The sequence below is a fragment of the Oxyura jamaicensis genome, chromosome 3, assembly GCF_011077185.1.
Source record: "Oxyura jamaicensis isolate SHBP4307 breed ruddy duck chromosome 3, BPBGC_Ojam_1.0, whole genome shotgun sequence".
In the NCBI taxonomy this organism is placed as follows: Eukaryota; Metazoa; Chordata; class Aves; order Anseriformes; family Anatidae; genus Oxyura; species Oxyura jamaicensis.
In genome coordinates, this window is record NC_048895.1 from 24974423 (window position 1) to 25000552 (window position 26130).

A 26130-nucleotide genomic window follows, 5' to 3' on the forward strand; every position below is an offset into this window, starting at 1 on the left:
ATTTCTTTGTACAAGAAATAGTTAACTACCAAAATATTCTTAGCAAACTAAAGATCAAGGTTACTTATTTAATGTATTACTTATTAAAACAGGATCTGTAAGACGATTTCCTCTTTTTTTCTTTGAAACAGACATTCTTTTACACTGCTCCTTCCCCTTTTTCTAATTTCCTTGGTGTTCTGTGTACTTTTATACATAGCTCCTTCTTCAGATGAGCTTGTGTTGGAGTTTCAGACCTTTTGATGAGAAATTTCTGTGTTGCCATTATTATTTTTTTGAAAAAAGTCATTTAACTTGTTGGCTGCAAACTGTCTTATTGTTAGGAAGGTACATGGTTATTAATAAAACTCCCTCTGTTCCAAAAGCTTGGATATAGCCATTAACTGTGCTGACGCTCTTCTCATATCCTGTGCCCTGTAGACTTGTGTTAACATAAACAGTTTGAGAAGTTTGCTGCTTGTCTTCATAGGATCTAGGATCGTGCTAACCAATGTGTGTTTCTTAGTCAACAGCTTAGTAAGGAGACAAGGTTTAGTCAGCCAACTGACAGTTGCTTTGTTACCTCTGAAAATAGGTTCAAAGTCTGATCAGACAGACTAGAAAGTGCAAATAGTCTCTCCTCTGCTTTTCTCCATGGGAAGGTTACAATTTTAAAAACTGTGAACTGATTTAAGAAACACTGTATGTCTGTGTTTAAAATATTCTCTCTGCATCACTGAGAAATCAGAAGCCTGCCATTGTTTACACTGCTTCTCAGGGGAAACTCATTGAAAATACCGAGATGTAAGGAACTGCTCGTGTATTTCTGCTCATGGAATTTGGCAAAGAAAGATGCTGGATCTCTCCTGACCTCCAGGTTGTGTTTTTATTCTGCGAGCTTTTTGCATGCCTGCTTGCCTGTGAGCTCTGAGTCATCGGCAACTTCTGCAGATGCAAAACCACAGCACAGTGCAAGGCTAGCATCCCTGATTCATGTGAGTGTGCAGTACTTGGCAATTTTCACAAGTTCCTAGGATGGTGCAGCAACTCCGTCTGCTGCCGTCTGTTGCCGTTTTCTAGTGTACCATTTTAATTTGCATTCTCTCTTTAAAGAGCAATTGCTCTCACTTAAATGGGATGCTGCCACCAGGGAGTGAGAAGGGTTACTGACCATTAGCAACTGGTCCAGTCTTCTTGCCTTGTCTGGGACCTATTAGCACATCTGTGGAGAAATAGCAGTTACATGTGAAACATTCTCTACATTCATCAAAGGGAAAACATAAGATCATTCCAGTAGAAATGCACCATAACAGCCAAATGAGGAAAAGTAGCCAAAGTCCTCTCCTGCCCCTCTGTCCTTTTAGCTGTCTTGCTCCATCCCAGACATCCAGCTTCCCATTACCTAAGTCTCTGAAAGCCTCTTCCTGCCTTTATTGTTTTGACAGTTTGCCCATTGCCGTCTATTTACTGCACTGATAAGTACTTCCCAGGCCATAAACATGGGGTTGAGATATTTCTGAAGTTGCCCCATGTTTTGATTGATCTCCTCACACTGGCATGGGTACAGGTTGTGAATTCATGGGGAGAGATGTAAGGTATGGGATGATGGGGCTGAAGAGGAAGACAAACATGCACTTAACCACCCCCCTTCACAAGGCATTGCCCTTGCTTTTATTGGATGTAAAGTAACCGGTTGTTCTTCAGCTGAGGAAATGCCAGAAACCAGTAAGTGTGAGAAATTAGATACAGTCGTTGATGCTGGAAATGATAGCAGATAGGTGGCAGGTGCTGAAGTGTCTCTCTGTTGGTATCTGTGACTATGGGTATCTTTTCTTGATACAACATAGCTGCAGAGGTGGAGGAGGGAAGGGGTGATATGTTTTAACATCTCACTTTCTGGGACACTTAGCAATAATGTCTACATTTTGCATGACCAGCACAACTCTGAGGAGTTTTAAGTCCTTGAGAAATTCCATACATGGCTGTAATTCTTGTGGCATCGTAATAATGCATGGGCATCATATATATATATACAGTCTGCAAAGCTGTCAATGTGGGCCTAGGATGTATTGTGCCAGGAGCACATTGTCTGCAGCAGGAAATAACTGCAAGTTACAGAATTATATGAAGGAAAAAGGCTTCTTCCAAGGGAAAAATTATTTGGAAGCCAAGGGTTTGTCAAACAAAAGCTTTGATAAGAAAATTACTGACATATATTAGAAGTTAGAGGCTCTTATAATTCCCTTTGCCTTAAAATTGATTGAAAACTAGTGTGAAACTGGAAGTAGTGTTTACTCTTAAAACTATCATAAGTCTTGAGAGATTTAACAGCTTCACAAAAGACACTGCTCTGGGACTATACTACTATAAAAGAATTTTGGCTTAGTTAAAAATAAGAAGAAAAATAGCTTGTGAAGGAAAAAGGATATCTCCACACTATCAGAAGGCCTAGGCAAACAGGGCCTAGGATTCCTTAGTAATACAATTAATAAATTTCTGATTTTTCTAGCTTGTCTTTAAGAGAATACAGCTGGCAATAGTAAATGATAATAAAATAGTAAAATACTTTGATATAGATATACAGAAATAAATATACTGACTCTTTGTCTTTCAGAACGGAGGAGTTAATTATTTCCCCATATGTGTTTTAAAATAGCTTTAAAAAATGTTTTCTCTTGGGAAAAGTGAAACCGGTCTCATGAAAGGCATACAACAGTATAACCAGTCAAGAATATATCCTGATAAGGTGTTTTTTTTTTTTTTTTTTTTTTTTTTTTCCCCTGACTTGACTAGGTTAACAAACCAGATTTATTCATGAAAGACGGTAAAGAGCTATAAGGAAGTTTGTGAACAATAAAGGTAATTGCCAAGAGGTTCTCGTAAGGCTTGCATGCAGTAGCATAACTCACAAGAAGTATTGTTAGTGTATTGATTCATTTTCTGAAAAAAAAAAAAAAAATGAATTAGGATAAAGGAAATCTTATTGCTGTTAGCTGTTCTCTCTTGATGGGTTGTCCTGTGGTGGTGATCTCTAACACGTCTGAAGGGCAAATATTCTCAGAAGGGCTGCTTCCTCTGATGTCATACATGTTAATCAAATGTATTATATTTGTAATTTTATTTTTGCTTTACTGGGAATAACAAAGCACTTTTTTATGACAAGTCTACTGAGAAGTGTGACTAAAAGTTTCCCTCTTAATGAAGATGAACTGAAGTCCTCCTTTGGATCTTTCTTTGAACTTGATGCATTCCTGGGTAAGTGTATTACCTTGACCCATGGAAAGTGGAAGTAAATACTATAACAGTACATTAAATAATTCAGGGGTGTATGTTCAGATTTTACTGCCGTTATTAGCTGGAGTTACAGTTACAGAGACAGATGCCAACACAATAAATTGAGGAAGCAATTATAGAAATGGGTGGGAAAAAAAGCTGAAGTAAGGTAGATAACTAGAATTGATTATACTAGATATCATTGCATAACACTACAGTTACAATTGAGAATGAAAGCTTTGTTTTTAGAAATGCATTTTTAAAGTTATCCATTATTTTGTGGGGCTTATATATGAGGAAACCTGTTTTTGTTGTTATTGTTTTTTGGTTTTTATTGTCTCAGTAATCTTGGTTATGTTTCACAATAAGAGGTAGGAATGCTGAACAAAACACTGTTTAAGCAGCTCAAGCCTTAATCAAGTGACTTTCTGATTACTGAAAGTATTTGGTCGTGTGACTGTCCATTAGCATTCCTCATGATTTCTGTAAGCTTCTCTTTTGTGTTGGGTCAGCATATATTGTACCTCATAATCCAATTTATGAACTTCCACAAGGCATTATGTGAACTAATAGTTTGATAGTGCATATGAGCAGAGCTATATATCCACTTGGTTTCTTAGCTATGGTCCTGTTCATTTAACTCCTGTTCCTATAGAAGAGTGGATGTCTAGGCATCTAAATTGTTTACAATACCCATCTGTGTTAATTGGGTGATATGCAATGACTTGAAAGTAGTTAGCCCAGTGGACTCCTATCAAAGCTGAACACAGTGAAATACATCTGACAATTTGCAACTTTCATACTTTTCTGTTAGGGCTACAAACGCTCATCCCTTAGAGACTGTACTGGTTGGCAATGGCAAGGCTTGGCAGCAGAGGGGCTGTGGGTGAGGCCTCTGTGGGAGGAGGCCAGGGGATGCCCTGTGCCAGACACAGGTGCTCTCTCTGTCTTTGCAGGGCCTCTCAGCCAAGCTGGCGGTGCCTCTGTGAAGATGTCTGAGCAAGGGCAGAAAATGCTGAAGGGGAGAGAACATGGAGAGTATGAGGGATGGAGGGTGAGGGAAATACAGAGGGAAGAGCAGAGGGAATAATGGGGTCAGGGGACTAGGAGCTGCTCTGTAGCAGAGCAGGTACCTCCAAAAGGGACTGTGGCCCGTGGATAAGCCAGTGATGGAACAGGTACTCCTCTGAAGGGACTGCAGCCCATAGAGGACCCATGCTGGAGCACAGGACAGTAATGAGAAGGAAGAAGCAGCAGAAAGAAACTGCTCTGTTTCCTCCTGACCCTGACCTCCCACAATGCTCATTGCCTCACTGAAGGGACTGTGTGTAATCTGCAGCAATAAAAAGGGAAACGGAGAGGTATCTGGAATGAAGCTGAGTCTGGGAGAGTAGGAGGAAAGGATTTTTAATGAGTGTCTTCTGTTTCCTAATACCCACGTCAGTAATTAAATATTTGTGTTAACTGGGGATAAATTATGTTAAATTCCCCAAATTGAGTCTGTTTGCCTGTGACAATAATTGGTGAGTGTTTTCCTTTTCCTTATTTCAATCCATGAGCTTGCTCACTCCTGTTCCTCCTATCTTCACCCCACATTGCACAGCAGGGGATGAGGGGTGGCTGAATGGCTGTGTGGGTGCTTGGCTGCTAGCGACAACCCACCTTGGAGGTTATACTGGTTTGGGGTAGATGAACGAAACTGAGTAGGTGATACTTTATCCCATTGAGCATCTAGAGGTGTTGAGCCACTAACACCCCTGTACAGTGTCTGTCGTTAATACGAGGTTTGGCTTTAACCACTCATCAGAAGTATACACTTAGCCATCCCCCTGTCTGCTCCCCGATGGAGACATTGACATCCCACTCTGTTTAGTGCCTTTTGAAGTTCCACTTTGATCCAGGAAAAGGGTGAATTAAAGTAAAAGCGTGCAGACAGTTAAGGTGGATCTCCCAGTTTATTGGATAACTGCTGTCTGAAGGTGTGTACCAAAGGTTAGTGAATGCTGGTGAGTCACACTGGAAGTGCCCGGGACTCATATTTAAATTGTATTCCTCCCCTGCCCCCAGCCAAGCCTCATATCCTGCATGCATGGAGCAGTGCAACAATCTTCCCCTTGTTCTGTGTTCCCATGCCAAATGACAAAGCGTCATTGGTAGGCCAGATGTGCCATCCTGCTGCCAGCTGCATATGATGCCTGAGGTCATGGACTGAGACAGAAGCGGTGCCATTAGGCTGCCTAACAGCCCATCGTCACTGCTCTTTCCTGCCTAGCACATCTTCAGCATGTGTCAGCTGGAGAAACTTGACCAAGCAAATCACTTGCTCGAGTTTTCTAGGGATGGAGTTGTGAGTACTGTAATAAACTGGTACTGATAACCTACAAGAAAATTTTAACAGCTTGTGGGGTGGGTAAACTTCAGGAACCATGCATTAGGCAACCTAGGACCCTATTAACTTGAGCCCAAACAGATGTCTGGATTGCACCCATGTACACAAAGCTGCAGCCATTAAGTGTCCCATCTGGGATTCTTATTATGGTAATTACACTAATATGTGTGGAGACTAAGCACAAGAAAGCACCTCATGGTGAGATCTTCTTCTGCATCTGTGGGATAGCAGATGAGGTCTGTCCTGAAGAGCTTGTCATGGACATGAACAACACAGGATAAAGAAAAAAAAGTATAATAAGGGAACTTACCCATAAACGTTCTCATGAGACTCTCAATTTTTTTCTCAGCTTCTTTTCCTGTGTACTGCTACTGATTCAATTTCCCTGTTCAGCTGCTCACATTTAGCAGTTCTTGTCCAGCAGCCACATGGTAGAAACCATTTAATGCAAGCATTCATTGATGGCTTGTGTAGGCTTGGAGAAGGGGGAGAGGAGGAGAGGTCTGGTGTACTTAAACCCTCAAGAATGTCCTAATCTTGTAAAGAGTATGAGTCTCCTGCATGCAGGTCTCTGGAAAATTTATGGATGAACTGAGACCCATAGAGGTGCCTCTGTGTCAAAGTTGAACTGTTCACATGTGGCTTTATTTATTGACCCTACGTAGAAGAAAAATAGCCCGCTTTTAATTATGGGGGAAAATGCTACATCTACATTTACTTTGGCTTGGCTAAAAAGCTGTTTTAATTCCACTTAGCTAAATAAATATTCCCCTGTATGTCAAACGTAAGCCTATTTAAACCTAACTTACTGGTTTTGCTCGCACCTGTAACCAATACAACTTGTGCGAAACCCATGTGAAAGTGCCCACAGAGGGATTAGTGCTGGCTTGAAATTTTAATATGAAGTTAAACTCCTGCAGCTTCTAGGTGTGGACCTCCCCTTAGGAGCCTCCAGCAGTAGAAGTGATGTCTTCTGGTTATACAAATAACAGTAGCCACCAGTTAAAACTTGACTGCATGCTGCCCACTGTGTTCTCACCATTTGATGCTTTTACATGAGACCACGAGTTTGCTGGCAGTGTACCTATTTCTTTTAAAAGATAATGCATTACATCTGACTGCACCAGTCTCAAGAGCTCACAACCAGCATGCTCATTTTAAATATATCTCTCAGGACAATCCAAAAGGCCATCTTAAGACTTCCAAAATGTTGAACACAAAATGCAATTAAACTGCCTGAGAGTGCTAAGGAAAGACATCTGTTCAAAATAACTATTTGTGTGTGTCCTGAACATTTTTGATTGTTCAAAAATTGGTGGTTTGTTCACATGTGGTGGTTTCACCCTGATGGGCAGCGAAAATCTATCACAACTGATCTCTCACTCCCCCTCCTCAAAAGAAAAGGGGAGAAAATATGATGAAAAAAGGCTCATGGGTTGAGATGAAGACAGGGTGATCACTCACCAGTTACTGTCAAGGGCAAAACAGACTCAGCATAAGGAAGATTAATGTAATTTATTGTCTACTAATAACAGACTAGAACAGTGAGAACTAAAACTAAAAACACCTCTTCCCTCTCCAGTGATCTTCTTCTATGTCCTCCTCCTGACCAGCATAGAGGAACAGGGGATGGGACTGCGGTCAGTCCATGATGCTTCATCTCCGCCGCTCCTTCACGGTCACTCTCTGTCCCTGCTCCACGTGGGGTTCCTCCCACGGGATGCCATCCTTCCCGGGGGCTCCTCCATGGGCTGCAGCGTGGAGATCTGCTCCATGTGGGACCCATGGGCTGCAGGGGGACAGCCTGCTCCACCAGGGGCCTCTCCACAGGCCGCAGGGGAACTGCTGCTGTGTGCCTGGAGCACCTCCTGCCCTCCTGCTGCACTGACCTGGGGGCTGCAGGGCTGGTTCTATTACATTTATCACTCTGCCAGCTGGTCTTGCACAACACTTTTCCCTTTCTTCAACCTGCTCTCCCAGAGGTCCAACCAGCATCGCTCCCTGGCTTGGCTCTGGCCAGCGGCAGGTCCATTCTGGAGCCATCTAGAGCTGTCTCTGATCTGACATGAGGCAGCTGCTGGGCTCTGATCACAGAGGCCACCCCCACAGCCTGACAGTACAAAACCTTTTGGTGTAAACCAAATACAACACATAGAAAAGCTCTGCTATGATTTTCTGGTCTGTTTTTGTTGTTTTGTTTTGTTTTGTTTTGTTTTTTCCCCCACTTCTCTTGCATTGAACTATTGACTATCAGAATATAATTTATTTAATTTAAGTAGGTGAAATTCTAGTTCATACATCTCTAGATCTGGTGGGGTGGCTGGATACTGTTATGGCACAATATAGATGAAACTTTCCTCGTTCCAATAGAACAGCAGTGCTTAATCCCACAAATAATGATGTGGTGGTTGTAGTTGTTGGAGGCTGCAATCAAGAGATTTGATATAACATTTTGGCTCAGCTGTGGATATGTGGCTTAGCCCCAGTCAGCCAGTTCTTCCTCCAGTGGAAATGTTACATCCTTCTTTTAGAAGCATAAAACCCATTACTGTTCAGACAGGCTGTTTGCGGGGGGTGGTACTGTAGCATTAGGATCTACGTATCAACTAGTTAAGTACCTGTCATAATTAAATAAAAAACAGCACAGCAGTTTTATACGGAGCATTACTTGTTGATTACTATTTGGCTGCTTTAACACTGTTGCCAACAAAAGATAGGAATGATACTATCCTATGCTATATATTGTAGGAGATGGTAATACTAGCAAAAATGGAAAAAAAAAAAAAAAAAAATCAAATCTCTTCCCTTCCTACATTTCATGCTCATTTTCAAAGGATAGGCAGAAAGTGCAATAGCTTTTCTCAATCCTATTTATAAAGAGCTGACTAAAATATTAGTCAAATATTAAATAAAATGATAAAATAAAATATTAAAATTTATTTTATTTTTCTTCTCTTGAAAAAAAGGTGTCAGATGCTGTTGGGAAAGGGACAGGCAGCTGGCTTGGTGAAAAATCAAGCCATTAACTTAAGCACTTAGAGAAGGATGCTAGTATGGTCAAAAAGGACAGATATGCCCAAAGTGGGATTCTAGCAAGATTTAGATGCCAAAGTGCAAAGTTATGATTTTGAAAAGTACTACTTACCTGCTGGCTAACCCTCAAAGCATGTGAAAGAAGCAAATGTTCTACTTTCTTTTTTTCACTGTTATTACCTAAACAGTCCTGGGAACAAAAACTGAACCTAGGGTAACCATGGCTCATGTGTGGCCTGACCAGCAGGATAGAGAGCCACTTAACAACCTGTCTTCTCTCTCCAGCCCACATCAGACAACGCTGTTGCTTGTATGATGGCACAGCTCTAGCAGGAAGCGTTGAGGCTGCCTGGCTTAGCCCCAGTGCTAGCTGTTAGGACAACTACTACAATGCCAAGCCTCAGAGCCAAGCATCACTCTGAGCCCACACTCCCATTTTTCTTAGGTGACTGCACTGATCTCTGTACTGCTGTGTGAAAGGATTAGTTTTCCTCCTGTTTGTTGCAAATAGGAGTCCTGCTTGACTCCTGGAAAAACAGATGTGTGTTTCTTCAAGTGGGAGTTTGCCACCACTGAACTTCAACAGAAGAAAGTGCTTTCTTCCAGCTTGGAGGTAGATTTTGAAGGTCTTCTCAGCAAAATCCAACTTCATGCTTAGAGTAGCCTGAGCTCTGCAGGCCTCTGAAGCTGTGTCTGTGGAGGATTAACGAATGTGGGACACTTGTCCAGGTGCTGGGATGCTATAATCTGTGCTGCTAGAGGGTCCCTGACCAGCCAGTGGTCTCCTAAGTAGATCTCAGTCCAGGTGGGACTTAGTATAGGCCAGCAATGAGCAGTCTGCTTGTGCCAGCTCTCTGGGAGGCTGAGACTTCACTGGAGTAGGTATGGGACAACCTCTGCTAGTTGGCCTTGACACCTGGGAGCTGGTCTGGTCATGATCAGTTCAGAAGTATGGGTCTAAATTGAGAAAAAAAAAAAAAAAAAAAAAAAAAAAGCATTTTCTTCTCTTTCTAAGAAATTGGGTCTTTGGAAGGCTTTGTTGTCCCTACCTTTGGCACCATAGGTGCAAGCTGACCAGCTGAGATGACACCAGTAGGGCTAGCGAAGCTGTCACTGCCCAGTGGCATCTGGGAGAGGGGCAGGGTGGGTTGGTAAAGAGGGTGAAGGATGCCAGTTGGACCAGGAATGTGTTTGCAGTTACGAGGTCAGTGGTATGGCATGTTTGCAAAACTTGGTATTTATGGGAGAATTAAAGTGGGTATTTGGTGCTTCAGTGTTTTGCCTGACCAACATTAAAAAGTTATGCTGTGTGCAACAAATTCCCACACAAAAGAAACTTCTGGAAAACCTGTATTGTCTTGCATCAAGAAATGATTCAGTTCTACTCTTGGCTTTTTTTTTTCTTTTTTTTTATGGTAAAGTTGCTGCATGTACTTTGTTACTATTGGTATTTTTCAAACACTTGTTAGGGGTCAGGAGGCAGCTGGGCTTAGTGACAAGTAGACATCAACTACTGTTTTCTTCAATTCATAGAATCATAGAATGGCTCTGGTTGGAAAGGACCTTAAAGATATCTAACACCAAATCCCCTTTCCATAGGCAGGGATGCCACCCACTAGATCAGGTTGGCCAAGGCCCCATCCAGCCTGGCCTTGAACACCTCCAGAGGTAGGGCATCCACAGCTACTCTTGGCAACCTGTTCCAGTACTTCACTATCCTTACAGTGAAGAATTACCTCCTAATGTCTACTCTAAATCTATCCTCTTTTAGATTAAGACAATTCCCCCTTGTCCTATCAGTTCTTTAAATAAAACCTGTAAATTATTTCTGAAACCTTGGAACAGAGTACCTTGTGCATCATTCAGGTAAATGGGTATCTGCTAATTAAATACATACTAGATGTATGGTACAGTTTTGAACTTTTTGTATGCATTCAGCCTTCTGTGTGTGTTCTATATATATATAGAAATATATATTTTAAAAAGCTGTAGTAATCAATCTTCAGGTTCTTTGAAAAAATTGTCTCTGAGTTTAGTGCTTGCTATGAATTTCATTAAATATTTTATGTGGTCTGTGCCAATTAAGAACATTAGCATAAAAATATATCTACCATGAACCACTAACCTTAGGAAAAACAAATTGTTATGCTTTGAACATGAAAGCAGGTTTATTAACCAGAAGTGACTTATCAAGTGTACATAAAACGACCCGAACAAAGTGTGCGTCATCGTGCATGCATGCCCTCATTTACCATCTGGTTTCTGTTTTATGACCCCTGCCATGGATTTATTTTGTGCTAGTGGACAAACAATTGAACAATTGGAAAACACTTAAAAACACAAGCTTTCTAAAGGAAAGCTTACAGCAGTCTTTCATGTGGTCTGCGTTGTGTGCAGAAAAAAAACGCTTTACAGAGAAGATGAGTTGAACTGTAAACATTGCATCCAGATAATTCTTTCATATAGTCATATAGTTTTGATTTCCTTTACTTTCTTTCTCCAGATTTTCCTTGAAGAAAGAAAGCTAAGAATGCAACCAACAATAAAGTGAATAAGCTGTGCAGCTGAAGAAGCATTCTTCCACTTGGTGAAAATGTCTTTTATTTTTTGACAACGATTAAAGAACAATGGGGTCAAACACACTTGGGAAGGCTGCAACATTGGATGAACTTTTGAACACTTGTATTGAAATGTTTGGTAGGAGTTTCAATGTTTTGCTTTGCTGTTGTTCTTGAAATTCATCTTATAGCATAACCCCTGCAGTTCTCTGATTTAGATAGTCTTTCCCTTGGCAAACAACATTTCTATTCTGTAAAATTTTCTGTGTTTCATTTTGTCCTAGATTCATACAGGCCAGAATTTTAAGCATATTCATACTGTGTTGCATTTTCTTAATATAGATAAAGCACAGCATTGGGTATAGTGGTTTTAAAAGTGCTGACCTTGATCAGCACAAGCATTTAGTTGAATTGTTCACAGAGTTATTTCTGGCATTGTCTTGAGTGGTTACACAGCTGCTTTTCTGACCAGTTGTTATTCTGAAAGGTTTTCCAAATCATCATGCAATAACTGGAAATAATATGACTTAAGACTCATGTAATCTTTTTACTCTTATTAAAATGTGACATACCAGGTCTGAGGGAAAGAAGTGATGAAATGGACTTTGATCCACAGCACCATTAATCATGACATATGTCACGCTGCAGCCAGATGAGTTCATGGATGTGCTTAAATGATTTGAAATGGGGCCTTAATTCACAAAGCTACATTTCAAGTCTCTTGGAATGCAGGACAGCTTTTGATTTGAATGAGTTTTTTTGTTGCTGTTGTTTTTTTTTTTTTCCCTTGTGGAGAGAAACAAGCATGTGAAGGTGAGAGAGATTAAATAATGAAGGGTCATATCTTGCTACTGAATGTAGCGCATCCCTGTATATCAATTTTTGTAGGCCACCATCATAACTATTGTCCAAGGTAACTAACAAGTAGCAGAGCCCATACACTTGATGTCTGTTGGAAGTCCAGCCTCTCTCCCTGGTATGCACACTTTCTTGACAACTGTAAATCCATGTGTGGTTCCTGTTTTCATACACACACATTGACTATTGTCTATTGAAAGTGACAGAACATAGTTTAAGATTGTGGATGAGGAGCACTGATGGTCAGCCAGCCTGCCTGGAAGTAACTTCCTGTAGTCTCAGTGGCTATGTTGCAGAGATGCAAGGGTCTGTACGGCAGCTGGAGATAGGATCCAGCACCTCCAGACCTGAGGTGTTGCTTTGAAATTGAATTACTTGAGGGAGATCCCCTTTTTTTAAAAAAAAAAAAAATAGTCCAACAGTTAATTGGACAGTTTAAAGCTGCAATAAAACAAATACTATAAGTTGTTTTGGATAGGTCATCTCCCTGCCCTTTCAGTGGACTAACTTTGAATTTGTTCTTGGATTACTGTGAGCCTTCTTGTATGACATTTTGTTTAGTGCTGTCCATGCCCCATTTTTTTAACTATGGTCTGCTACCTACTCAGATTTTCTTTTCCTTTTAAATACCCAGCACTACAGTCTAGCAGTATTTATCCCTAAAGGAGCATTTGTGTGCTTTGCTTTTTTTTCCTACCTATTTGGTAGATAATCTCCTAACATTTTCACATTTTATACTTTCTATCTCCATCTCTCTTTCTATCTCTATCTCATCTTGAAGAATACAAGCTTCTCTCTGTTCGTGCTAGTTAATTCATCTGTTGCTCTTTTGCAGATGACAAAGGAAATCAGTGCTCCAGCCATTTGCCAAGAACCTTTCTTCTAATGCACCGCTGGTACCTGCCTTCCACAGAGCTCGCTGGCAAGCTTCTGTCCACATATCCTTTCAGGAAGTCTTGCAAGGCAGCATTACAATGTTGAAAGCAGAGTGCTTCTGTGACTGCATATAAAAAATGTCAGTTAATTACTGACAAACAGAGGTGGTTTATTTTGTTTGTTTTTCACACTAGGAGGTGGAAACTGGGAGCTTCCTTCTGCTATTGGTTGTAGACTTTGTCCATAAGTACATGCTGAGGCATGCTTTCTTTGAATAAATGGAAAAATGTTGCCAAGATAACTTTTCAAGTGTATACTGGCAGGCTGGCATTGGACTACTATGAATTTATAGTGGTAACTAAGTGCCCACATGTCTTCAAAACTGTTCAGCAGAGAACTCAGAATAGTGTAATAGAGGCATTTTTGCTAGGGCAAAACTAAAATGGCAGCCAAGAAATGTCTTGTGTCCTAAGATGTGAAAATGAATGAAATATCAGAGTATACTGTAGTTGCCTCTAGAAGGAAAGGTTAATACTGTTTCTTATTAAGCTAGTGTAGAGCCACAGACTGCTGTAGATAAAAACAATGCTACTGAATCAAGGCACACAAAGGTTTCTTTAACTAGTCTACATATAGAGATGCCAGTGGGGAGAACTGCAATGAATTCAGATTAAAAATCTGCTATTTCATGAGGTAGGCATGCCTCTGTTTTTATGCTGCTGCAGATAATATTATTGTAATTTATTTTTCTAAAGTTTAAAACTAAACCACGGAAATATGCTTTTTCTTCCTTTTTCTTTTTTCTTTCTTTTCTTTTTCTCTTTCCTTTTTCTTTTTGACAAAAAAAAAAAAAAAAAAAAAAAAAAAAACTCTTTCTTCCTTCCTCTGGATTAAATTATATCACTGCCAAGGAAGGGGAGAAGAGTACTACTGAAAGCAGGACTGATGAAGCCTTTTTCCCTGCTCTCTTAAACAGCCGGAGGAGTGATCTTGTTTGCATGGTTATCATGGTAGACCTGCCACTTAAATTCACATTTTCCACATAAGTTCTATTGATTAAAATGTGAGTACCAGCACAGCCACTGAATCCCTCAGTGTCTCTGAACCACCTTCTGTTGATTTCAGATACTGGATTTTGGAATTTCCTGCAGAATTTAACTTGGATCTTGGACTGATTCGCTTGACTGAAGAGTTTCGAGAGTTAGCCAGCCAGCTTGGCTATGAGGATCACATCCATCTCATTGATATCTCCAGCATGTAAGGATGTCATGAGCTTCAGCATCTTTCTCTCTATTCTCTGTAACAGCAGAATGTTAATTTTGTGCAAAACATAAAAATATTAAGGGCCATCCTGCTCTTGAGAGAGTAAACAATCATTTACAAAAAAACTCTCATCTTCTAAATTTGAAGCAATTAAAAATTGAAATTCTAATTGTAGTGTCACAGTAAAGAGAAGAGTTATTTATACATAAGTATTTAATATAAATTATAAAGAAATCATTTTCCTGACTGTTGAAAAAGCTAATACTAATTAAATTACTTTTTTTCTTGTAAGTTTTCATACAGAATGATAAGCAATGCAGTGACTGGCATATCATGTAAATTTTGTATTTTCCTATGGAAGTATTTTTGTTCTTGCATCTGAAACCTGTTTAATTTTGCCAATGCCTTTCTGTGTTCTTTTTTCTATGATTTAACTGCATAATCTTTAGCAATGACGTGATTTTCTTGAATCAAAGTGATTACACTACTATTTCCATGACTTCCCAAAAGTTACCTTTTAAACATAGCCAGGCAGGCTTCCGTATCTCAAGTGATATTGTAGATTTTCTTCTAAAATGTGACATATTCGGAATGCTTTTGTTTTTTTTTGTTTGTTTGTTTTTGTTTTTTGTTTTTATTTTAAAAAAGTCATAGTAATCTGGAAGGACAACTAATTTCAGCAAGGGCTGCAAGATTTTCTGCAAGAACAATGCTAGTGAAATCACATAAATGCAGGCTACTAGATCTTCATTTTAAAATATTAAGTTAGCAACGACTTCCCACTCTGTGAAGTGCCTTTACTGTATTTGGATAGGGATTATTCCATTTTGCAAGTAAATGATTAGCCTTTTGATGCACGAACTCCATACGGTTTTGGTAGCTGTTTGACTGATGGTGTTTCTGCTGTTCCATTGTTTCATGGACTTGTGGTCTTACCGAGTAAAAATTAATCCTTGATATTATTCAAGTCTTCTTTTTCTTATTCAGAGTTTTGTGTGACTTGTTTTTCTTCTGTTCCCAAGGCAACTTTGAATTATAGCTTCCTGTTTCGTAAAGGAGAGTACATTGTCCTTTTGTTCCTATAGAAATCTTCTGTCATTTACCATGTGCAGAAGCACCTCTGAAACCCATACCCCACATTGCACGCCTGAACGTATCTTGCTCTGAGTGTTTTATGTGCTGGATGTCACAGCTCAGAAAAGTCACAATCTGTCTCTTGATAATTTTGTGCAAACTGTAGACTACACTCACTTGGACCCAAAGAGAAATGAGAATTGTGCTTATTTTTCTGTTGCAGTCCTTCCTATGACTGGATGAGAAGAGTTACACAGAGGAAGAAGATTTCCAAGAAAGGAAAAGCCTGCCTGCTGTTTGATCATCTGGAGCCCATTGAGTTGGCTGAACATCTCACTTTTCTGGAGCATAAATCTTTTAGGAGAATTTCTGTAAGAAGCCCACAGCTTTGTCACTTGCAATTAGGAGCATGTCCTTAAAGAGAGTGTTCATATGATTTAGCACAACTTTTTATGTTTCAGTGTCATTAATCTTCATATGATGTACATAGCCATGGCTGCAGCAGCACTTCGTTAATCTTTTTCATGACTGATTATTTTAGTGATAGAATTTAATTTTGTGGAGAAATTCTGGGCAAAAATTTCTGCTAAAAACTACTGCGGCCATGTGTCACAGTAGTTGATTAAGCTAATGTTATTGCTCAAAATCTTCAGGTGTCTTTTTTTTTTCCTCTGCAGAAAACAGTTAATTCCTTTCCAGGAAAAACCAAAATCTTTGCACTGAATAATTTTTGAAGAGACTGAAATATGTATATAGCATGTATCTAGACTCCATTCACTCCTGACAACTTCAGAAACTCTCCTTTCATTTTTCAGTTTAGCATCAGAGGATAATTCAAGTTGGAAAGGATCTCAAGAGGCCTCTAACCCAATCTCATACCGAAAGCAGGGTCAGCTCCGAGTTCAGCCAATGTTCTTCAGGGCCTTATTGAGTTGGGTCTTGAAAGAATGTACATCTTCCCTTTCCTCTTGCTCCTAGGGCTCAGGTGATCCCCTGCCCTCCCACACTCTCTATTTCCTTGTCAATATATTTCCAGCGCTTCTGTTGCATCAGCCTGATGCTCCTGACATTCAAAGACTGCCTGATCACACACCTGATAACGTGTGTTTTTACAGAATAGAGAGCATGGAATTGCTAAATATGTGTATTACCTCAGTATAAATAATGTAGACATCATTCAGATACATTTAACACATCTGTGCATGCCTCTACCTTGGGCTCTTTTCTGTGGCCTTTCATTTTCTAGATGATCTCTGTCTTGCGTGGCTTGATAAAAATGGTTGTTTGCAACTGGAACAAATCTAGAAGACCTCTATGGCTCCAGTTTTGGAGAAGATAGTACTGAGGAAAAATCAGATACAAATGCTGCTTTTCCACACAGGATTGTACATAAACAAGAGGCAAAAATGGATAAAAATGAAAGTAGTGGCTAAAGCCAAACAAATGAGTAACCCAAATGACAACAGAAATGCTGATTTCTGCTTGAAAATATCTATCTGAAAAGGGCACATGATGCTACTGTATCTGGTGACAAATGGAAGCCATTAGCTCTCAGGATGATGAGTTGTCTTCAGCAAAAATATGAGATTTTTTAAAATTGTTTTCATGAAAGAAATCAAGATCCAAAACTAAGAAAAATATGTTTTTTATTTGTTTGTTAGTTTCAAGAGAGGAAGGAAAAAGAGATCAAGGAGGAGCTAAGACCAGTCTAAATAGAATGTCTCTTTTGACATCCTCTAATAATGTTCAAAGGTTTATTACTCAAGACTTCAAATTATAGGAAAACACCCTATAGCGGTCTGTGAAAAGATAACCACAAAGATGAAGGGACAAGAAGAAAAGGATTGTATTTCTAAATAACTTTTAAGATATATTTTAATTCCAGTGGGAATTCCAGAAAGATGATTCAGACCTGCAAGATTATTATTTTTTAATTATTTGTGTGTTCAATTTTCTGCTTGATTTTTGCTAGCTCAGATGTTTCTCTGCAACCAGTTAGAGTTAACTAATCTTATACTACCCTGTCATGAGAAGAAGGAGTTTGAAGTAATGTTGCCTATTTACTTGAGACAGGTAACAAAAATGTTGTAAAAATGGTGCATTTCCAGAAATAAATAAATAAATAAATAAATATTATAAAAAAAAAGTAAAAGTAAGGGTAGACATCAGACTAAAAAAGTTTGAAAAACAAGCCCAATATCTTTGACCCAATTTGCAGAGCAATTGAGAGCTGCTACAGAGAAACAACTAGCATTTATGTGGAGGTGTCAATGAGTCCAGGTGATTTGGAATCTGTTTAGAAATGTAAGAGTGCCACTTATTTTTGCAGGGTAGACTAAAGTGTTTTCCAAAAGCTATGTAATTGTAGACAATGATTAGTCTGAATCTTGTCTGTGGGCTTACCTATTAAAAAATAAATAAATGGACAGACGTGGAAAGAGAGAAAGGAGAGTGGTAACTATAGCAGAATAGATAGAGCAGAAGTTATACATTAAGTAATAAAAATAAGAAAAAAAAAAAACTTTTAAGAAAGTACTGTTGTGCAGCAGGGTCTACTAATCCTGAGTCTCAGTTGCTTTCTAAACAAGTGGAGCTTTAGAGGGAAAAAAAAAAATATTAGAGTTTCAATTTGATTCTTAAGTTGTCCATAATTTTACTGAAATTGCTTTTCCTCTGTTAGTTCACAGATTACCAAAGCTATGTGATCCATGGCTGCTTGGAGAACAATCCTACTTTGGAAAGGTCTATTGCTTTATTTAATGGTATCTCCAAATGGGTCCAGCTCATGGTTCTCAGCAAGCCAACACCACAGCAAAGGGCAGAAGTAATCACAAAGTTTATCAATGTTGCACAGGTGAGTCTTGTAAATGGGTCTTCTTCCTCCAATATAAAGCAATAATAAAGATAGAGATTGCAGAAAGCTGAACTGGCTGTTCTTTGTGCTATTTCCCCAGTGAACAGCCTGTTCAACATAATTGCTAGTTGTTGTTTTTTTTATTCAGGTGTGGTATGACTGCATTTTTAAATTAGCAGACAAAGCTATAAAATGCATTCTTTCTTTGTCATAGTCTAGTTGCCAACTGTCACTATTGTGAGTTTCTTGTGGAGCTAATCCAATTAAAAAAATGCTGAACCATTCCCTTACATCCCTTGGTTTAGTCTTTTCTGATTTAGCAGTGGTGGGATGTCTCCTTTAGCTTGTCTTGTGTGATATGGGATACCTGCCAAATGTATTTCCTTTATTTTTAATTTTTCATGATCAATCTCTCCTGCAGAAGCTCCTTCATCTCCAGAACTTCAACACGCTGATGGCAGTTGTGGGAGGTCTCAGCCACAGCTCTATTTCTCGCCTGAAAGAGACTCATTCTCATCTGTCTTCAGAGGTCACAAAGGTATGGTGGACTCCAGAATACAGATATATTGAGCAGAACATCCCCTCTTGGAGGTTTGATGGGTTCTGCAGTCCAGGTCTCGCCAGCATAATGTTTGGATCATGGCAGGGCATCCTAAAAGGCACTTTGGTTGGGTTTCACTCGGTGGAGAAGGATCAGCTCGCAGAGATCCTCTGCTTGATTGCCTGTGCCGGGGAAGAAATTAACACTGTCGACACCCTGCCATGAGTTGTGCTCATTTAAAACAGATTAAGGAAATGCCATGAATGCTTTCACAGGGACTTGCTTCTCTGGCTGTTTGTAGGACTGGAACGAAATGACAGAGCTGGTCTCTTCCAATGGAAACTACTGCAACTACCGCAAGGCTTTTGCTGACTGTGTTGGCTTCAAAATTCCTATTTTAGGAGTTCATTTGAAAGACTTGATTGCTGTCCATGTCATTTTTCCTGACTGGGTAGATGAAAATAAAGTAAACATAGTGAAAATGCAGCAGCTTTCCATCACCTTGAGTGAACTGGTTTCCCTGCAAACTGCCTCTCATCATTTAGAGCCTAACATGGATTTAATTAATCTGCTAACAGTAAGTATTGTGCAAGTTCCAATTGACTTCTGTTCCACAAGTTCCAATTGACTTCTGTTATTCAGATGTTGAATGTCAGTACAAGGAAAGTACATGTTGTTATCTCATTTTTGTTTTAAAAAAAGAGACAACACAAAATGGAAAGTAATTCATATGAGATGTGAATAAAATCAGAGAGAGTTTCACTGACGCAGTAAGTGATGGCTGGGTGTAGAAACAGAATAGGATTGCATCAATTATTGATCCTACAGACAGATCCTGCTGCTGTTGAAATTTATTCCATTTAGCACTGATCTTAACTGTAGAAGCATTTGACCTAGCAACGTGGTTTGTTCAGTTTAGGGAAAAAAAAAAAAAAAAAAAAAAAAAAAAAAAAAAAAAAGTATGTCGGAATTAAAGATAGAACTGCAGGAACTTGGAGAAAAGGAATGTTTGTTATAAAACTGTTCATGTTGCACACAGATAAAAGCAAGCCACCTACCCATCTGAGAGCAGTCTAAAACTTGTTAGGTAAAGGTCTCTCTTGATATGTGATCATTTTATGCTGCTTCTGTTCTTGTTATTTCAATTTGTCTTTCAGATCCCAAATCCAGACTGAAAGAGAAGCTGTTTGCTGTCATTAAGTCAGTAGAATTCTTTTCTAAGTAAACTTAGAAGCAAGCAACTGGGACAGATGTGTGTAACTGGGGCAGATTTGAGAACTTTTCCAGTGATTCTGTTTCTTTTGTCAGCTAGCATGAATTGTCATGATTCCATGGTGGTACTTTTTCAGCAATGATGGAGATAGTTATAGGTCAAAACCTTTCCAGGGAAATTCTGTTTTTTGTTTTTTTTTGTTTGCTTGTTTGTTTGTTTGTTTGTTTAATCATGTGGGAGTTTTGACTTAAGACAGCAACTCCTGGAAGGATAAAAACAAATTTCTACAAGAGACCTCCTGGCCCTTAATTTTGGTACATCTCACAATATTATGAATATTCTCACTTTTTTTCCAGCATGTTGTTATGAATATTCTCACTTTTTTTCAGCATGTAAGTTTTGTCTTCATTTATACCACATGAATACATTTCAGTACTTTTTTTTTTTTTATAGTAGCAAAATTTGAAATTATATGCTGGGGTCAGAAGAAGAGGAGAAGAAATGCTAGGGTCGCAGTGCAAAGCTGACAAGAACTGCAGGATAAAAATAGTCGACCTTGCTATGTGCAAATGGTCTTTTAGCAGATTTAGCCTCCCTTGCTGCCAAAGTCATCCCCAGTTTTCAGAGCACAAAGAAATAATGATTAAATTTATTGCTATATCCCCCCACTCTAATATAAACTCTGTAAGAATTGTGTCATCTTTAAGTTACTTAGAGGATCTCCCTTTCAAAACCAGTAAATGTGTATAAATGTGTGCAGTGCTCTGCGTCATTTGTGCGTCAATCAGCTGGTTCAACTATTTGTTCACTTCTTCTGTTTTCCCACTAAGCCACTTCTATCCCCACAAGCTTTTAGTAGGTGTTTTGTTCTGATAAGCAATGTGTAAATCTCTCATCGTGCCTGCCTTGCTGTGCTGCATTTTACGCTGCACTTAGCAAGTGCCAGCAGCCTGGCCTGTGATGGCTCCACAAGTACGTAGCTGGGTGCTGGTTTCCTAGTCCAACAACTTGCACTATAAGATAAAATAGGCATTTCACGGACTAAGGGGAGAGGTGGGAATTTGCTCTGATCTTTCTTTTCCACAGTGAGGGAGCCTTGTCTGCTCCGGGCAAGCTGATCCCTTTGAAGTGTTTTGGAAATGATGTTTGAGGAAGCTGTGTTAAGAGCTATGAGGTGATGGCTGGCTTAAAAGCTGGGTCATAGGGCTAGGTAGTAAAGCTCAAGCCACTTGGTCAAGGGTTTTACAGGCATTTCCCAGGCGCTATTGTGCACATTGACCAAAAGGGTGAATGGGGGAAAAGAGAACTTAAATCTCTGACTTCAGGAGTAGCTGCTGCAAGGTCAGAATTTAGAAAGGTTGGAGCTCTCTTATTTTAGATGTCTGCATGGAAACTTAGAAGTCTGCTCCCTCCTTTTCCCCCTCTCAAAGTCAGCATAAAACATCAGCTTCTAGCTCAAAAAAAAAAAAAAAAAAATAACTTTGATCACACACGTAAAGGAAGCCAATATTTTGCATGGAAGGTAAGATGCCACAAATAAGGCAAAGGTTTGTTGTATGGAGGGCAGTGAGACAAACGCCAATTTTACTGGCACAGGAGGCTGCAGAGACTGAGAGAGAGTTTTAGTGATGTGAGTCCTCACTTGGTCATGTGTAAATGACACCAAGTTACATGGGCAAGAGACCTGAATGTGGCGTGACTCAACTGCCAGGGACCAGAGTGTGTTACACAAAGATGGACCAGCTCCTTTGTGCATGCCTGCTCTTAGCCCATGCTTTTCTTCCTTCTGTCCTGAGTTATCACCCACACTTGTTCCATCCCCACTGACTGCACCTGGCCCTGGCCCATATCCTGGTATCTGAAATCTGGAGCCACGAAGCAGAAGTGGTAAAAGCAGAAATAAGCACAGGCTCAGCAGTGCACCCAAGAGAAATATTGGCTCTAGCGACATTTTCACAATTAAAAAACTTATGTTTGGACACAAAGCTTAAGGGATTTTCTTACCTGATGTGCAGTATTTCCACTTTTTAAAGTTTCACAATGTGAATAAAAGCCTGTGGGTAAATATTTAATCACTTTCTGTGGATTGGGAATATGTCTCAATCTCTTAACTAGTCTACAGTACATTTATACTGAGTTACAACTTATTTGGTGCCACCATTTTTTTCCCTGCTATTTTTAGGTCTCCACAGCTATTTAACTAACCTGTTCTGAGACTGTATGCAAATGGCTGGAAAGTCCCATTCGTTTGTACAGTCTAGTGAAGAGAATGAGAAATATCTAAACAATCAAATTGAAAGTCACCCTCCCTAATTTTTCTTCAGTAAGTTCCACTTACAAAAATAAGCCGTGCCTTTCTGATCCCCCTGCACCCTCCTCACCCTGCACCCCAAATTGCTGAGGAAAAAAGGGCAGCAATGAAAGTCGGATTAGAATGGAAACCACCACCTGCTGTAAAGATTGTCCTAGGAAAACTCTTAGTACACTTCATCTGTCAGCACAAAACTGTAACTGAAATATAAAAGGACAACTTATTTAACTACCCCATAGTCACTATGCCTGAATATTTTGTGCTAGTATTTGAAACTTTGCTACTAATTTGAAACTACGCAATACTTGGTGCTTACACATTGTGCTTAATGAAGTGACAGCTGCTGCTTATTACAAGGTGAGATAATTCAGGGAAGGGACATTAAAATTCATTCAGTAGATATAAATGTATTTCTATCCCCAAAGGCTCCCAGCCTGCTGATAAAACTGTGCTCTTTGGTAGCAGGGTGCAAGGCCTCCTAACAACCCTTTCTGCTGTCACTCCCTGTCTGATCTGACAGTGTCATTTGCTCCAACTGAGTTGTGATTACTTACACTGCTAAGGAGCATAAGAAAGCAGCCACTGAATAAATAATACCTGAGCAGTGTTTGTTGCTTGATCTGCATTATGTTTAGGACAGGTCCTCATGTTACCCTGCGACAGCAGCATGCCATCTGGCTGGGTGGATCTGCTGGAGGCTTGGGCTTTCACTGCTGTCCACAACCAATTACAAAGCACAAAATTCGGCATAGTGTTATTGCTAGACAGAAAGAGTAATGCAAAATCCAGACATCCCTAAAGTGATGTTTTCACTCTTGAATGCAAGCCTATCTTGGGAAAAAGGCACAGCCCTGTCCTGTTCATTGAACAAAATTTTGCCAAAGGGAAGGTGGTTCCTGGGACTGGTCCTGGTCCTTACTAACTCAATAATTCAGGTTTCCTAAAAATAACCTTCTGTTACAGTTGTTTAGTCAGTAGTAATTCTGTCTTCTGTAAAACATCCTTTTAACTCAGCTTAATTGGAAATTTTCAAGGTTGTTGGTAACTTCAGATCATGTCAATTACTCCAAAGCCAATTATTGCAGGGAGATGATCACAGGAAACACGTGATGCTCGCTTCCTCTCACTGCATAATGGTGATTACTTTTTTTACACCACAGTGGTGATTACCTTTCTCCTTCATCACTCCAGCAGGGAGGAATTCACTGCAGACCTGCATCTGCACAAGACCACAGCTGCCAAAGCGAAAGCCAACACATTCATTTTACTTCCACTGTATGCCCCTTCTCTTCTCTCTGCAAATCCTCTAGGAAAAAGATGAGTACATGGAAGAAAGATCTTTAGTTTATCTAAAAATAATAATAATAATAATTAAAAAAAAAAAAAAAAAAACAAAAAAAAAAAAAAGGAAGAAGCTGAAAGTGGCTGGCTGCTGCTCAGGGCTCCCCAGAGAGGCTTTTCTGTAAGGGCCGCACTAGTCCCACACGTCTTCAGGAGTCAGATTTCAGCATGACACCATCTGCAGATCTGCAGTACCTCCAGCCTTGCCCTTTTACAACCTGTTCCCTGCAGTTTTTATATTCACCAAATTACTTCTCTGTGCTCTCTCATGCCCACTGAACTGCTCAAAGAAAGCTCTTTGTGTGAGCATGATCCTCGGTGCCAGTTCTCTTTTGGCAAGGCCAACGCACAGGCCCTCTCACTCAGAAGCTTGTGCTGCAGGCTGTGACAGCCCTCGAGTACGAGGAGAAAGCCAGGTTCATTTCAGCAGTACCCAGTGCCAGGACAAGGGGCAATGGGCACAAACTGGAGCACGGAAGGACCTCTGTGAGCACCAGGCAGCCCTTCTGTGCTGTGTGGGTGATGGAGACCTGGCACAGGCTGCCCAGAGAGGCTGTGGGGTCCCCATCCCTGGAGACCTTCAAAATCTGCCTGGACATGCTATTAGGTAGCTTGCTCTGGGTGTTCCTGCTTGAGCGGGGCCTGGACCAGGTGCCTCCAGAGGTCCCTGCCAACCTCCACCATCCTGTGATTCTGTGCTAACCAGCACGGGTTGTGTCAGCTCTGTGAAGCTGCAAGCAGCTTCTCTATGTATCCTGAGCTACAAGCAGCAAAAACTTTGTTTAGCATCAGTGGGAGGTATCTGTCTGCTAACAGCCCTATTGTGTTCAACCCAGTCTAATAAATACTGCTTTTTTTCTCCTGTTTTTTGTTTTTGTTTTTGTTTTTTATACATAGCTGTCCCTGGACCTCTATCACACAGAGGATGACATCTACAAGCTCTCATTGGTGCTGGAACCAAGGAACTCCAAATCTGTAGGTCATCTTATACTGCATTTTGTCATATTACTTATTTTGTCTGCATGTAGTTGCCTGTATTTTTGAATGTCCATTAGTACATTTCATTATTCACCTTCATTTAAAGCCTTTTATTGTGTACACTTGTACAGTAAGAACAGTCACTACAGGTTTTAATACACATTAAAAGTAAATAGTGAAACAATAGTGAAACATGCCAGACTTCATTACTAATTATTTTGCCGTGAAGTCTCTGGAAAACATAGGTCTGCTTTATGTGAAGACATCCTTTGTAATCTTATATCAATTACTTATTGTGTGACCATTACTTCATTTTCTGGATGCTGGTGCAGTAACATAAAACAACACTGAGTCCAAAGACATGTCTTAGGTAAGCCGTTGCACTAGCTGCAGTGTTTTAAAAACTGTTTGCTTTTGCAGAATTGCCTGTATCTTGGGCTCTCAAGCAATGTCTGAACACCTCAGAATAGGTATCTTTTAATTTTTTTGTATGTGCAACTAAAGATAATGCTTCAATGATGTGTTTTGTATTATGCCTTTCAAGTCTGAGGTAAATCTCTTAGTAGCTGAATTTTCATTTAAAATATTACCGTCTCTCATCTCTCTTGTTGTCAATGTTTGGGCCTTACTCTGCCCTGTGAGCATTTCTTTTGGTGCACTAACACCCTTACCACATCCAGCACATGATCCTCTCAGGCTGAGCCCTCCCATTCTGACACCAGCAGAAACCGAGAGCGATAGGAAATGCTTAGGAGCGTGTGAGAGCAGTGTCCAGTACTGTGAGGTCTTTCTCTTCAGTGTTTTTTAATTTTTTGAAGCTTTTGTAGAAACAAGAAAGGAAGCAAAACCCCTTAGATTTCAAGTATAAGACTTCTCTGGCTTTAAGAATGTTTCATCACTCCTGAGCAGCTCAAGGACTATGTGTGTGCTCTCAGCAGGGGATGACAAGCAACACTGAACAGTTCCATAGTCAGCACGAATTCAGTACAAACACCTGGAATATCATTACTGAGTCTCCAGTCCTTGTTGGATGTGATTTGACCACAACTGCTCCCATTTATCACAGCCATTCTGGCTCCCTCACTGCCTTCCATCACTGCCAGCAAGGTTGCACAGCTACAGCTCCATGCTGTGGAAGGACTAATGGGCCACTACCTCCAGCGAAGAAAATTACCAAGTTGCTGCCTTGATCTTAAGCCTCATCTTAAAGAAGGGCAAAAGCAACACCACCAGTGCTGTGGACTTCAACAGTTCCCAGCAGTTGGTGGAGACTTCCGTGATGAATAACCAGGGACATTCAGCTGCTACAGCACCACAATGGGTGAAAAGCTGTGGCTGCACTGACAGGAGCCATATGTGTCTGCGCTTCAGGTCCCAACGCACACAAAACATTTTAAAGTTGTAGACCTTTTGTATGTGGAAAAAAATGTTGAAGGAATCAGGACAGTGTAGTTGTATCATTACAAGCACTCCACAGTCTATTGCTGTATGGGTACAGTCCCCGTGCAGGTTGCTGCAGTCATTTTCCAGGCAAAGTGTATGCTATCCATTAGCATGTGTGCCTGATGTCAGCAGGAGCCTGAGCAAAA

General features: G+C 40.1%; 1 protein-coding gene across 3 annotated transcripts in view; it reads left to right on the forward strand.

The window, feature by feature from the left end:
- The window catches only part of RASGRP3 (RAS guanyl releasing protein 3), a 57469-nt gene that overhangs the window by 16694 nt on the left and 14645 nt on the right, over positions 1-26130 (forward strand). For all 3 annotated transcript variants that reach the window (XM_035320464.1, XM_035320462.1, XM_035320465.1), the window contains exons 2-10: positions 11178-11371; positions 12926-13028; positions 13597-13659; positions 14092-14223; positions 15527-15674; positions 17984-18157; positions 18579-18695; positions 19000-19275; positions 24461-24538. In XM_035320464.1, the coding sequence (XP_035176355.1) occupies positions 11302-11371; positions 12926-13028; positions 13597-13659; positions 14092-14223; positions 15527-15674; positions 17984-18157; positions 18579-18695; positions 19000-19275; positions 24461-24538 (1161 nt within the window). In that variant the 5' untranslated portion in view covers positions 11178-11301. The remainder of the gene's footprint in view (positions 1-11177; positions 11372-12925; positions 13029-13596; positions 13660-14091; positions 14224-15526; positions 15675-17983; positions 18158-18578; positions 18696-18999; positions 19276-24460; positions 24539-26130) is intronic.